General features: G+C 34.2%; 1 protein-coding gene across 1 annotated transcript; it reads left to right on the top strand.

Annotated features, from left to right (window-relative positions):
- Positions 1–2376: 2376 nt before the first annotated feature.
- On the top strand, positions 2377–3779 carry LOC131161662 (uncharacterized). The gene has a single exon (XM_058117579.1). It carries the CDS (start codon positions 2435–2437, stop codon positions 3473–3475), a length of 1041 nt encoding a protein of 346 aa, XP_057973562.1. The 5' UTR covers positions 2377–2434; the 3' UTR covers positions 3476–3779.
- Positions 3780–15996: the final 12217 nt, after the last annotated feature.

Below are 15996 nucleotides of genomic sequence, written 5' to 3'. Positions count from 1 at the left end.
ATAGACGTCACTAAAGTAGCACCTCGAGACCCACATGGCAAGTCGGGCCATTACAACCTATCTCATAGTTTTTCTTAAGCAACCTTATTAAAACCTCCTCCATTATGATGAATAAATAAGGAGAAAGTGGATCCCCTTGCCTCAAGCCTCTAGTCGATTGAAAAAACCCTTGAAAAGTTCCATTCATTATAACAGAAAACCACGAGGACTCCACACAATTTTTTATGAGCTTGCAAAACCTTTCAAAGAAGCCAAAAGCCTTAAGAACCTCTAAAAGAAAATTCCAATTCACTCTGTCATAAGCCTTAGCCATATCCAGTTTTACCATCACATTTCCGCCAACCATTTTTTTTATGCAAAGAATGAATCATTTCCTATGCAAACATAATATTCTCAAAAATACTACGCTCGGGAGTAAAAGCACCTTACTCATGTGAGACCAACTTATTAACAATCTCAGTTAGCCTAACAATAATAATCTTGAAAAAAAAAATTTAAGCCACAAATCCCAAACTAATAGGCCGGAATTTATCAAAACTAGAAGGATTGTCCACTTTCGGAATTAAAACAATAAACTAAGAGGAAAAGAACTTGGAAAGAAGAGTGCCCTGAAAAAAATTCTTTGCCGCATCCAAGACATCTTTTTTAACAATGTCCTAGCAAGAAATATAAAATTCAGAGCCAAACCCATCTAGTCCCAGACTGCTTTTTTTGGGAATAGAGAATACTGCTCTTTTAATTTCTTCTTTTGTCAGATCGGCGTAGAAAAAATTATTATCAACATTTGAAATCTGCCTTTAAATTAACTTGGAGAGATCACAATGTTTAACCACTGAAGCCTCTAAGAGAAGATTCTGAAAAAAGCAACAACTTCATTATGTATTCCTTCCACACCATCCAAAATCCTCCTGTCATTCAAAACCATACGGTCTATACGGTTCTTATTCCACCTCTAATTGATAACTGAATAGAAGAATTTAGAATTTTGATTCCCCTCAATCAACCATTTTTTTTTTTTTTTCGCAATTTGTCTTAGGTGAGATGCTTTCCTATTCTCCCATACTTGAATCTCCAACTTAATAGTCAAGTAATCGGTTTCGACTTCCTCAGAAAAACCTAATTGTAGTTGATTTTTTAGAGATTCCATCATTTTCTCGAGAGCTTGTAGGTTTTGAAATCTTAGGATTCATAGACACCATCCAACATGAAAAAGTAAATTTGAAAGTACTTTAGAGAGAGAGAGAGAGAGAGAGAGAGAGAGAGAGAGAGAATATCCAGGAGATTGACATATAATATATGGGTAATAGTAAATATATATGATACAAGAAGATTGCATATCATAGAGAGACACAGTTTGGGGCTTATGTGGAACACTGTATGGAACTTGTGTGCAAAATACATTTAATATAAGTTTTAAATCCTATTATTCATTTGTTTATTTATTACAATAAGTATTCTTGTATATAAAAAATGTTCATGGAACACTGTATGGAACTTGTGTGCAAAATACATTTAATGTAAGTTTTAAATCCTATTATTTATTTGTTTATTTATTACAATAAGTTTTAAACACACATTTTCTTAATTTTTAAATTTTTTACATTTAATAAAAAATGAATATTCAAGAGGCACTCCAGCATAAGTACACAACTTTTCCTTCTCATAAGAGATATATATAGTGTTTTGGATAATTGATTTCAAGGTTTGACTTTGAATTTATTTAAATTTAAAAATTAATATAATTTTATATTATATTTTATCTAAGTCTATACAAATTCGCATTGAAGTCCCAAAGTTTACGCACCCAAACTTAGGCATATAATTCCTAAATGAATCTTCACATATGCCCAGCCATGAGACCCACCTTCATATATATATATATATATAAGATATCAGCGATTCATTAAATGAAAAGAAAAAAAATCATCGCTAAAGCTAAAACTAAAGTTGTCCTTGCTAGCAAACAAGAAAACCAAAAAAATAGATTTGAAAGCTTTCCTTAGAGCCCCAATTTCCTCCAAGGCTGGCTGGGACTCCCAAAATGAACGGCTCTCGAGTCTCGACATGAGACGCACAACTGGAGAATGAGCAAAGGCATGCATTCCCACTTCCCTGTGCCTGGCCCGGAAAGCATATAATATCTAATAGAAAAAAGAAAAAGAATAATAAGAAAGTAATACCATCATCAGCCTTTCCTCTACACAACCGTTGCACAACGGACTCTTAACCCGGCACTCCGTTTCAAACATCCGAAGATAGAAGAAGGAAAAAAAAAAAAAGCAAAAGCTAACCCACCTTTCCCTTTCTTTTCCTAATTACAATTGCTTACATATATAAACGAATTCCTATCTTACATCGACTTCCAGAGGCCGCCCATCCATTCTTCTTCTTCTGAAACCTAAATTTTCTTTTCCTCTGATCCAAACAGAACAACATGGGGTCTTGCATTAGCAAATGCAGACCCAAGAAAGTCCCCCAGAAAATTACTTCGCTGGAAGAATGCGGCCACGTCCAAGACAAGCTTGTCATCTCGCCAGCACCCACAATTTGTACTACTCCTAGTCCTCTTTCATACAAAGTTTCTCCTTCCCAATCTCCTTCTCCCTGCACTTCCTCCTTCTCTTCCTTTTCCGGCAGCACCACTAACACCGCCAGCTCATGCTCACTGTCTTCCTCGGCCACGTCTTCGATCTCAAGCGCGAAGGATAAAGCGTTTTCCAATGAGTTTCTGTGGTCTTGCGTCAAGGAAAATCCGCATATTCTGCAGAAGAGAGCTCCATTAGACCTGCCGGCTAGATCGGTTGTGGTAGCTCAAGCAAAGCAATTGGTGCCAGAGAGGGTGGCTGCAGGGTCTGCTCTGCAGAAGAGGGCTCGCGCAAGTTCACCTAGTACACTCACGCGACAGAAGAGCTTTCGGAGAGAACCCGATAGGCCTGAGTCGACATTTTCTCGTTCAAGTTCGCCTAGTACTCTTTCGAGACACAGGAGCTTTCGGAGAGAACCCAGTAGGCCAGACTCGACATTCACTCGGCCTTGTTCACCTAGTAGTACTACTCTTACGAGACAAAGGAGCTTTCGGAGGGAACCCGATAGGCCAGATTCGATGCATTACATTCCAAGTAGAGCTTTGAGGTCGCCCTCTCCCAGCCGAAGATTTAATGGGGATAAGTGCAGGGGACTTTTGTCGAACACCCCAAAAGAAAATAGCTATGGCAAGCGCTGGATCGATCTAAAAGCAAGCGCGGTTAATTCGGTATCATCACCATATACAAGCAAGAAACATGTCGCGCATGCAAGTCCCAAGAGCAGCATTTCAAGCACAGGCTCTTGTTTGAGGAAGACTTATGCTCATCATATTGGTTCTGAAATTGGTGTTGGAGAAGAAATGTTGTCTAGCCAAGACATAATGGACTCTGTTCCGGCGGAGGATGTCGATAATCCTCTAATATCCCTGGATTGTTTCATCTTTCTGTAGAGGATTAATTAAGTGTGCATGCGTATCAGTGAGTTGTGGTGTTCATAAGATTTTATCCATTCCTTGTTATTTTCTTTCTGGGAGTTATTTTTTTTCTTTTTGTTTTTTGATTCATGAACAGGTTTGAAAGTGATCACCTAGATCAAGCTCTCTTCTCTGCATGTTGCCCAGACGGGATGTATTTCATTTCTATTAAAATTTCTTTTGCTATTTGCAGATCATCCTTTAAGTTATGTATATGATCGCTGTGCAAGTGTAATCTCTAGTAATTTTGTGTAGATAATTGGATTTAATTTGCATTACTTTAGAACATAAGTGTTCTTTACCATGTTTTGATATGATTTTGTCAACTGTTCTTTAATTAGTATTAATTTTCAGCTGCCTGGATTGTGAGAACTGCTCCCCACGATTCGCTAATTTATGAAACGGCATACAACTTGGTCACCCTCCAACTAACTAAATAGTGTCACAAGGCTAGCAGGCTTAAATTCCCATTGGAGCTAGAGTTTGAATGAAGAAGTCAGTTTCTGATAATAATAATAATAATAATAATAATAATAATAATAATAATAATAATAATAATAATAATTAAGGTTATTTAAAATGGGATCTTACCTAAGTTTGTTATTTAATTAGGGTTTGCATGATAATTATAAGATTGTAACAATATAGAATAGTTATTAAAATTGATGGAAGATAAAGGTAAAGATAATTACTCAAAGAATTTTATGTTAGTTAGGGAGCCCAAAAGTTAGATTGGAGTGTTCGTTGTTCTGGTGAAACGTCAGAGTTCATTTAGGTTAGAAAATGTGAACTAAATTAGATATTACTTAGGAATAAATACTATTTGGATCCATTGGTAAAATTTTATAATTGTAAAAAATAAATAATAATATATTTTCACTAGAAAATTTTGTAAAACTTGAAAAATAATTTTAATTATGTTAGTTGCAACGAAGGTTCACCATTTCCAAAAAGAACACACATGCACGAGAGTTCATGCTTTTAGTTATACTTGAACATATTCCCTATAAATTATGTTTATGTTCCATTGAACCTACTCTAACTTGGACATTTGGCATTCAAGTAGGAGCAACATGATTTTATTTTGCAAAACTTTCTCCAAACCTAGATTGATATCAAAATTCAACGTTGTTGATATGTGTTTAAACTTTAAATATCAATTGACATTATTTATGGGAACCTCCTAAAAAAAAAAACAAGATAATTCTATGAATCAATACGTAAGGACGAATGAGTTCCCCATAGCCTAGAAAAGAGAAATACTAGTCACATTCTCAAAATTTCTAACAAAGAAATTTTGAAGTATTAGCATGCTAAGTTTTTGAGCGGCAAAAAACTCAAGTACTTCAAGCAAAAACTAAAGTAATTAGTGTAATTTAGTGCAGAAAGGATAAAGTCATCAAACAATAGAGTATCTTGGCCTATTAGGAATGGAAGGGATTGCAATCACTCCACAAAATTTGGGTTTCCTTTAAGTTCATCTCCTAAGTAAGGCAGACCAACCAACAAGGGCATAACTTAACTAGCTATACCAAGCATATGACTAGGAATTAGCTTGCGGAGCTATAATTTTAAAGGTCAATTTTAGTGCATTGGGAGAGTTATTAGTGTTATAGAGCAAACCCTAAAAAGTCCATCATAGCAATATTATTTACATCATTATTTTTTAGTGAAGCAAATCCATTTGCATTCACACGTTATATTTAATTTTTTTTAGAAGTAACTTTCCCTTTTTTATTTTGAGTGTAATTATGAACACCATATATTACATCACAAACTTGGTACAAAGTGGAGGTGTAATCGAGTCGAATCAATACAATGGGATACTTGAATTCGACTTGAACCCGATTGAGTAGAAAATCGTTGAACTTGAACTTGACTCAACTGCAAGTTTTTAAAACTTGAACTCACCTAGATTAAACATGACTCATTTATAAATTAATATAAAAAAAATAATGTATATATGATATTGAATAACAAAATATACATTATATGACTTATATAATATGGAGAATAATAAAATTACAAAAGCTTCATTAGGTTCAGTTAAGCTCGTGAGCAATATTACAAAACTTGAACTCGGATCGTTAACCTATTCTAGTGGCTCGAACTCAACTCGAAATAGAGTAGAGCTGGAGTTGAGCTGAGTTATAAAATGAATTGATATCGAGTAACTTGCGAATATGCTTGACTCATTTGTACCATTAGTGCAAAGTTACCTTTTTAAGTACTTGGTGTAAATTTGTTTTAATTGAGGGCTCTCTTAGAGCCTGAAATTAGGCACTAGGACCGTAACTTGGCCTTATCTCATCAAGGGTCTAAAATGGCTCAAAATAAAAATAATTAAAAAGACATTAAAAATGAGTTGACCTATACCACGTAAGCAAGTGATGCTCATTAGACACGATTGATAGCTATCCCACAGTGCCTAGACTAGTGGTGCTATCATAAGCCTGGCACCTAAATTTTTTTTGGACTATTTCCTAAGACCAAACTCCTTTTTCAACTATAATGTATGTAAAAATATGGTACCTACTAATTCTTTTTACCCAAATAAATTCATAACCCAACCAAATATTTGAATATTGGGCTAAAAAACAAAGAGTCAAGAAATATGGCATAGGGCGGTTGACCGATCATTTAATGATGATCAACAGATCGTCTTTTCCTCCTCGTTTTTTCATGCATGTGCGAAGAGATTTTAGTGCCATTCGATAGCATTTGACCAACCTTTATAGGGGCGATCAATCGATTTTGATAAATTTGTAAATTTTAAATTTAGTTGATTTGATTGGTTGGTAGTTTTGGATGCACTAAGTGTCCTAGTTATAGCCATATCTCAGTTAGCAACCAGGACTGATAGTTATTAATTGATCGATGATTAATTTAGTTTGAATTTTAATTTTTAAAATTCAAAATTTAAGGTCATTTTGCTCCACTTTTGCACGGTTTGTAAATAGACCATGTAGGAGGCCATTTCATGTATGCCTATAGGGGAAAAGAAAGGGATTTTGTTAGTATTTAAGTGATTTTTGTGCATACTTGTGCGAGGAAATTTCTATTTGAGAATTCATACCATTCATCATTCATTCAGTCATTTTCCATCTTTCCATTTTTTTTTTTCATAACTGTTTTTTTTTTGGGGGGGGGGGGGGTGGGTGTGTGGGGGGAGTTTTTCCTCTGTCCTATATTACAAGGCAGTCTTCACGTTAGTCATGCATTTTATTTTAAATTCATTTTGTTATGTAATATCTCATTATTTCATGTTTGTTGTAATGCAAGTTGGCATGATTCCTTATGCTAGTTAGGAGTGTTAACATGTCTTCTAAATCCATTTAGAGAAGAATTATGTTTTGATTTAAAAAAAAAAATTGCATGCAATTTGTATATTTTTAAGAAAGAAGCATGCAAATAGTTGACCGGTTTGTAGGTGTGGCCAATTGCCACTTCATTAAAAGAATTTAGTTGTTTGACTCTTGCAGACGATCGACCGGTCTATGAAGAGCAGTCGACTGCCTAGTTTAAAGGCTAAATCTTTGTCATTGTTTTTGGACTTTTTTGGTATTTTAGTAATGTTGATGAATCAAAGCTGTTAAGCGTCGTAGTTTGGGAGTATAAAAGTGTGCCCCGCAACGGATATACAATGTAGAGTCAGAGGGGGGGGGGGGTGATTGACTCTTTGCATATGTTCAATTTCTCTACAAAATAAAATCTCTTGACAAGATGTCAAGCAATTATATCACAATATACAAAATATAAATCATGTAATGCTTTGAACTTGAAAACCCAGTTCAGTGTGTTATGCCTGAATAAACCGTGTTTCGTGGTGCCCCGAACCCGCCTGGTGGGATCTGGGTGTCACGTAATCCATTTTTCTGTACCTGTTTTCCATTAACAATTACGCAGTAGAACATATAACTACAATCCTCAACCAATATAATACCAGAGTTCTCTACATCTATCTACATTCCAAAATAAATCATTCATCCTTCTGTATCCACATATATACATATCTCCAAAAACATAATCTACAAACTTCCAGTATTTGCAACTCAGAAGACTTAAAACATAAAACTTATACATCCCAAAAGTATCATCAAAGTTTATACCTTTTTTCCTTTTCATATCCAAAAATGCTATAATAACCTTGAGCTCTCTTAGCTCGATCACATGGAGGTCCTAAAAAAGATAAATTTATATTTGGGTGAGGCACATCTCAGTAAGGGAAGAAACAATATACTAATTCAGCGTGTGGCCAACATGAGGTTTGTAAATAACATATGCATATGTATTCATCATTTGCAAACCATTATCATAATTTCTAAAATCCTTTCCTAAGCCTGATCAAACACATGTAAAATATTTTACTCACGAGAATACCTAAGGATTGGGGTGATTACCTGCCCATACAAGTAGCACCCCTCTATTCTGATACTTTAGGCAACCAATGGTCACAACTAAAGCATATCAGGGAACTTATCTTACTTAGTAAGCCCTCAGGTAAAAAAGTAATCTTGTACTCACACGGTTTATACAATGGTTTACCAGCAAAGCCTCCTGAGAATAAGAAAATTTACCCTCCCATACAAGTAATTTCCTTCTGCCCTAGTACGTTATGCAGCCTACTGCTACATCTGATACCTATTAGGGCACTCACATTTCTCAGCAAGCCCTTGGACGAAGAGTTTACTCCGCCCTTAATATGTACAATGTTATACTAACATAAATACTGATAATACCATAATACATTATTTTGTCTATCATTTATTATATATTTCTCATCTATTCATGTTCTCAGCTTTGACATTCCGTAGCGTTTCGCTTTACGTAGCTCTTTCCCATTTTACATCATTCGCATTTTACATTTTATTTCCATTTCATTTCATTTTCATTTTCATTTCATTTCCCTTGCATTCGTACTACAACTCCTATCAGTTGTACATCAGTTAGTCAACATAAATATGCCTTAGCCTGCTACTACAGCTCCCTTCAGCTGTTATCAGTTAGTCTACAACTCCTTTCAGCTATTCATTATTTCCATGGTTATTTTAACAATCACATGCAGCATAATTCATATAACATTTTCATTCTCAATGCATTTCCTGCATAACCTACATCTCATACATATAACATAATTTACACAGAATTTCTATTTTACTCATGCCACACAAATTTGCAGTAAAATTCATACCTTTACAATAAAATAAGCCAACTTACATTTAACACTCATATACTAAAAATATACCTTTAATTTCTTACATAATTATCCTGAAAAATCTTTCATTTTTATTAGTCCATTTTCACATATACATAACTAATAAAACAGTCTTAGGCTCAAAAATCATAATTTAAACGATTGACATTTTTAACTCATAAGAAAACATATACATATATACCTAACATAATCCATTTGTCTGTTTAATTCATAAAATCCAGTTTAATATATATTTCCCCTTACCTGTGCTCTTGAACTATGCCAACAGGGACCCCGAAAAGATACCTGTGGCGCTCACCCGAAACCTGAATCAAAAAACCTAGTTCAATTAAAACAACCTTACATAAAATACTATTTTAACATTTTCTAGGCACATAAATTCCAAATAAATAATTAAACTCTAAAATATAACTAATTTACTTAATTCCCTAAATCTTACTCTCGCTTTGGAGTGGTGCTTAGGAAACCCAAATTGAAAATTTACTCCGACCAAAATGACAACGATCGAAACTAGGATTTCGTGGTGGTGCCTGATCGCCAATTAGCTGAAAATCTAAGGAAAAATTGAGTAAAAAGTGAGGGTTTACATTACCTCATGAGTGGTTCCCACGTTACTCCCATGACAAATCCACTCTGTAGAAATGTCGGTGACGGAGATAGGAATCCAACGGTACCTTCTATTTCCCGATCGGCCCAATATTCGCTAAGAAATTTTATAGAGAGAGAGAGAGAGAGAGAGAGAGAGAGGTGGCCGTGGAGGAGAGTCGGAGGGAGAGAGAGAGGGCATGAGGCTTCTGGCAAGAGTGAAGATTCAATTTTAAAATTGAAGATTGCATGCAATAGTAATACTAACCACTAACCACTATAGTAATATTATATCTACTTTAACCTATATATAGAATATCATAAACTTACACACACACACACACACACACACACACACACACACACACACATATATATATATATATATATATATATATATATATTATAATAACCTTAATTTCAAGTGTCATGGAGTGCATTTAATACATTCCACTTATATTTAATTATATTATATTATTACTTTATTATCTTACTTTAACCATTATAACATTATATTAATATTATACATACACACATACATACACATACATATATATATATATATGTATACTTATATATTCATCCTATTATTTATTTCATTAATTCAATTTAATAATAATAATTAATTAGTTAATAATAAATTTTTTTTGGGTCTTTACAAATCATGTACAAGACAATAAAATAAAGAATAGGGAGAGAAAATCAGCACTGAGATTTTTACGTGGTTCAGCTCCAAGCCTAAGTCCATGCCTTAGCACGAAGACAAGGATTCTACAATCCACTATCAACGCTCTTTTCCTGGCAGAGTAAGCCTTACAACTCGAGTACACAACCCTAAACTTGGAAACAAATCTTTACTTGCTCACAAAGAGCCTTTACCAAGCGGTTCACCAAGAACCCTCACAATGGTTCACAAAGAACCTTACACGAAGTAGATGATTACAATGAGAATGCCCTTTGAATGAGCAAATATTAAATACAAAGCAAATCTGACACTTCTCTCTCAAGAATTGTATCAAACAAGATTGGAGAACAAGAGAGATGAGCACTTGTGAATATGAACTAAGATGTAATGTGTTAAGTTTTGGAATCAAGGATATTTTTCAGTATAAGCTTGTATAAATCATCAAAACCATGTCTAAACAAGTCTAAGAGCTTGTATTTAAAGACAAAATACCCAACTAGGAGTTATTGGACCGTTGGGAGCAATTCCCAAACAAAACTAGTCGTTTTTGCCCGTTAGCGTCATTCTGCCCGTTGGGCTCATCAACTAGTGCCCTACACTCGTCAACTAGTGTCAACTAGTCACTCGTCGAAGGATCCCCTATTCTCGTCAACGAGTGCCCTGAATTAGAAAAAGTTATCAGCATGAAACTTGTGAAATTTTTTCTTAACTTTCCAGGGACACCAAAATCTTCATTTTTGAAGTTTTCTAACAAAAGTTATGCCTCAAATACCAAAGGGTGTTTAGGAAATTTGATAAGTGCAACACTGAGATTTTAAACCCAACCAAAAAACATTTTAATCACTTAAAACATTTTTGGACAAAAGTATATAAAATATATGAAGTCTAGTGAAGATTAAAACTTTTCCAAGTGAGTCTCCACTTAAATATAAGATATCTTCATTTATGAAAACATCTTTGAAAGATCATTTGATATCTTATATGCTTAGAATGTTCTTTTATAAAAAGTATTTGACTTCTTTGAAACTTTAGGACATTAACCATGCTTTGACAAAACCGGGACCAAGTATAAAAATGTTCTTAAAACTAAGATGTTAAAAACTTATCCCTTTGAAAACATATTTTGAGTTTAGGATTGTTTTTGACAAACTCTTTGAATTTAACTTTGAAAACCATGAATGTGAGTTTGTGACTTTAATGCAATCCTATAAACTCAAGTGTCCTAGTATGCATATGCAATGCTCAACTCTTGCTCAGAAATCATGTAAAAAACATACCCATAAGAATTACAACATAGACTACCTCAAGCACTCCCCAAATACATATAAGATTACATCAAGCTTCCTTTGGTCATGCTTGGGTCATTCTGAGTACGTATCCATTTAATCTTTCTTTCTTAAAATCTACTGGGTTCAATCTTTGCCTTCGATCCAATACTTCATCTACGAGTACCTGTACTAAATATGATATGCAAAGATAGGATAACACTAGGAACAATATATAGGTTAATATCATCAAAGCACTTTAAACAATGATGATGTAGCCACCAAGGCTAACATTCTCTCCCTTTTTGATGATGTCTAACCTATTACAAATTTAATCTTTGCATTCGTATTTATACTTACTATGGCTTGATATGCAAAGATAAGCTAACCTAAAACCACTAATGAGTTGTTATCATCAAAACAAGACAATTAAGCTTACGTAGCCTCTAAGGCTAACAAAAGCACTCACCATAGTGTATGGTTGAGTTTGATTGTTGATATTTTGATGTGGTTGAAAGAAAATTCACTTTCCTTAAAATTTTTTTTAACTATTTTAAACAAATTGTAAAATGAATGACCATTACGTGGCTTTGGGGCATTTTCCAAAAATTTTCTAAGTTTATTGTCTGACTAGATTTTAAAGCGGATTAGTTGTTCTCTCATAAAAAAATCTAACTTTTCAAAATAAAAATTAGAAAAATGACATTTTTCGAAGTAATCGCCTATGAAGTACCTTGAGGGTGAAAAAATATTTTGTTTTCTAATTTTAACTTGGTTTCAAGGCTTTTTATTTGTAGAGAGTTTACTTTAAAAAAAAATAGAAGTTTTAAAATAAAATGGAGATTTTCCATCCAAAGACTTTAAGTGTTTTCTTGAATTTAAAAACATAATCAAAATATTTTTTTAATTCTAAATTTGAAAATATTTTAATGAATAACATATGATTTGATTTTCTCTTGAGGAGATGTAGTCGGTCTATATTGATAGACTCAAACATAACAACAAAATGAACAATTAGTCCTTTTCTTTTTCTTCTCTTTTCCTTTAAAGTTTGTGTAAATGTTTGTTTATTTTGGAAAACAAAATATCAAAGTAGTAGGATCTTCATGTTAAGTTTTTTTCTTTGTTTGTTTGCTTTTTTTTTTTTTTTTTGCATGGGCCTTCCAAAATCCTTTTTAAAAGGGGTTGGGGTAATGAAATGCTTCTATAAAAGTAGAAAAGAGAGGAAATTTTGCTGCAAGCATTTGACCAGGTGGATGGTCGATTGAACCCTTTTGCTCTTCATTTTTCATGAGTTTAGATTGTTTTTTATTTATAGAAATTTGACTTTTTGTAAAGCCTTGAACCTGCCACGTGGGGCCCAGAGTGTTATGAGACCGTCCATGCATCTCTGATACCATTCACACAGTAGAATTAATTAAATAACTTCAAACAAAATACCAGAGTGCTTTATATACATATTCAACCCATAGAAGGTACAACCACACTCTCTATATTATATGACTAGAATAATTAAACATAAAGCTATACATACACCCATTCTTGAATCCACTCACAAAACTAACTCTGCTCTGGAGCTTTCTAAGTTCGACCACCTGAAGGACCTGAAAAGATGGATAAATCGTCGGAGTGAGACACCTCTCAGTAAGGAAGAAATAAGTTACAATAGTGTGTAGCTGAAGTGTTTAATATATAATTATAAAATATACATGCAATTGTATTTCACTAACAATAGTAGTTGAGAAAATGTTTTCTTAATCACATCATTGTTGACTCCTCTGTCACCTAATCACACACGCATATACATAATTATTTTTACTGATAATTCCTGAGAATAGGGAAGTCTACTTGCCCATACAAGTAGATTCCCTCTGCTTTAGTGCTAATACCGTGACACTTACCTTTCTCAGTAAGCTCTCGGGTTATGTATCCAGGTAAAGTCTCTCAGAATAGGGAAGGTCACTCGCCTATACAAATGGCTTCCCTCTGCTCTAGTACCCACAAATAATTACCAGAGCACTCGCCTTCCTCAGCAAGCTCTCGGGCAGAGTATTCTACTTTACCATAAATACTTAAGTAATTAAAGTTACACGCAACTAATGTCAATCATTTCACAGAGTTCCACACATACACGCATGCGACAATCAATCCACACAGGATATAAACATTCTTCATTCTCACGTACACAGGGTCCATATCCACACAGGACTCTCATACATACAACATACACGTCCACACAGGACTAGTCCACACAGGCCTATTATACATACAAAATACATGTCCACAAAATACTGGTTTGCGCAGGACTAATAATCACACCGATAACAACACAAACCACCCTGTTCATGGTAAATAGGTAAAACAAACTCCTCATATCATTGCCAACGTTTTACCCCCCAATATAAATGCCCATATAACGATCTCCTTATACTACTGCCAACGTTATATGACGATTATATGAGGTACGATATAATGACCTTCTCATACAACAGCCAACGCTATATCGCAATTTACATGAACCACAAAACATATCAATAACAAAACCAACCACTCAAGCACATCCACGCATCTACCATAGTATACGTAATCAGACAGTATTTTCAACCAAGCCAAATTCGCAGCCCAAACATTATTCACAATCACACAATAAATTATAATTCTGCAGTACTCGCAACCATTTAATTATCAAAGTTGTTTTCATGCCACACGATTTTTCTCAATATAATATATAATAAAAAATAATATTTTCAACACCTGCACCATTCAGAAAATTATTCCAAAATATATATACAATTTTATACCCAAACTTAACCGGTTTAAAATTAATAAAAATCTATTATAAAGTATTTCGCCTTACCTGCTCCTCGAAAAACCAAGACCCTATAATCCAAAATTCATACTCACTCAAATCTAAAAAAAATACTCATTTAATACTTTCTAGGCTCCAAATAATTATATTTATTAAGAAAACTCCAAAATAACTCACTTACCTTGATTTTGGAATAGTGCCCCAAAACCCCAAATCAACGATAAGCTCTCGCAGCTTTGAGGAGAACGATCCTACCAACCTCATGGTGGTTCCAGATTGTCAAACCGGGTCAAATCCAGTCCGGAATCGAAGAGAGAAGGTAGAGGGGCCTTTTTTCTAGGTAGAAAGAGGCTCCATGCAAAATTTTCTCGTTGAAAATGAAAGAAAACGCTATTTATAGGTAGAGACTCGTCGACGAGACACGTGGATTCATCAAGGATCCCATGAAGAATATCTCAAACCCTTTCGGTAACTCCTCGTCGACGAGACATTGCCCTTGTCAACAGGCCAAAGAAGAATGCTCGTCGATGAGACCAGTTGGTTTGTCAACGAGCTCGCTGACACCCTTTTTAAATATTCCTTTTTCTTCCCTTCTCTTTTTCCTTTCCTTTTCTTTTATTATTTTTATTAATTAAATTTTCTCAATCATTACACTTTTCTTGAGAGAGATGCACATACAACGTAAGTGTGGCAGTCATTCATGAAATGGGTACTATAGGGTGCTAATACTTTAATTTTCATCGAGAAGAAATTAAAGGGATTATCTTCCCTATTCACAATTGTACTCTTGAACATAAATCTCTTTCAAAAGACTTTATTTTATTTTATCTTTTTAAAAATTAAAATAAAGTGGCAACTCCTTTTTTTAAAATAAAAATAGCGAGTTATATAGTCAATAGTTTGATTCTCTACACTTGGATTTCAAAATAGTCACCAATTAATTGGCAACCAAACATGTCATCGAAGCTTGGTGTCTACAGTTGCCGTTATGTTTCTCCATTGGAGGTGTATAAATATGACACGCTTTAGTCAAGAAACTTTAGCAATGGTGGGTGTCTGTGTGTGTGCACGCACGTGCGTGCGTGCGAGAGAGAGAGAGAGAGAGAGAGAGAGAGAGAGAGAGTATCCATTATCGAGTGATCAAGCTACAAGGTGGAGATGCCATAGAAGATTAAGGAAATGCTTTGTCATTAGAGATTGATCATCAAAGAACTACAGAGGAGAATTGTCAAGAGCCCTGAAGTTTGGTTCGCCTACCAATTCTTGAAAGTAAGTCACTTTCCTTAAATTCAAATCTTGTATAAACTTTTCTCTTTAAATAAGTAAAGTGCATTAGGATGCATGTGTTCATCCTATAAAATTTCCTTGTTTATCTCATGTACATGTGCATGTCTCTGCCTATTGTCTCAATTGCCTGCTTCATTGGAGAAATGAATTGCTGAAGATTTTATCCCCAATTCGAAAGGGGATAAGCTAGTAGGAACTTGGGATCCAACCTTAAGCTTAAATATACTATCAAAACAACTTTGTGCATTCATATTTGTTAAATTTTATCTCTTTTGTTGTTTGTATCCTTATGATTTTCTAAACTTAGATCCTCCATATAGACTTAGGTGTTGAGTCATGGGCCATAATTATTTACTTTAATTAGACTTGACAAGGCGGATTGGGTAAGATAATCCATGGTGGATTAAGCAGATTATTGGATGAGAATATTACAATTTATAGCCGACTCCTTTAAGTTACGGATTTATGGCGGTTCAAATCGGATAATTTGTGGTGGATGGCAGATAATCCGTCATTCTCATCCCTAATATAATTCTTTTTGTCATTCGATGAACAATTTATTTTTTAACATGATAACTAAAGTTATTTTAAAAATTATAATTTGGAAATTGTTAAACATTTAACAAATAATCACGAAATTATAATTTTTTA

Source organism: Malania oleifera, chromosome 8 (genome assembly GCF_029873635.1).
Source record: "Malania oleifera isolate guangnan ecotype guangnan chromosome 8, ASM2987363v1, whole genome shotgun sequence".
Classification (NCBI taxonomy): domain Eukaryota; kingdom Viridiplantae; phylum Streptophyta; class Magnoliopsida; order Santalales; family Ximeniaceae; genus Malania; species Malania oleifera.
This window is presented reverse-complemented; position numbering and strand designations above follow the sequence as displayed.

Bases quoted from the DNA above. Each gene is read 5' to 3' on its own strand.
- LOC131161662 (XM_058117579.1), top strand. From the start codon at position 2,435: ATGGGGTCTTGCATTAGCAAATGCAGACCCAAGAAAGTCCCCCAGAAA.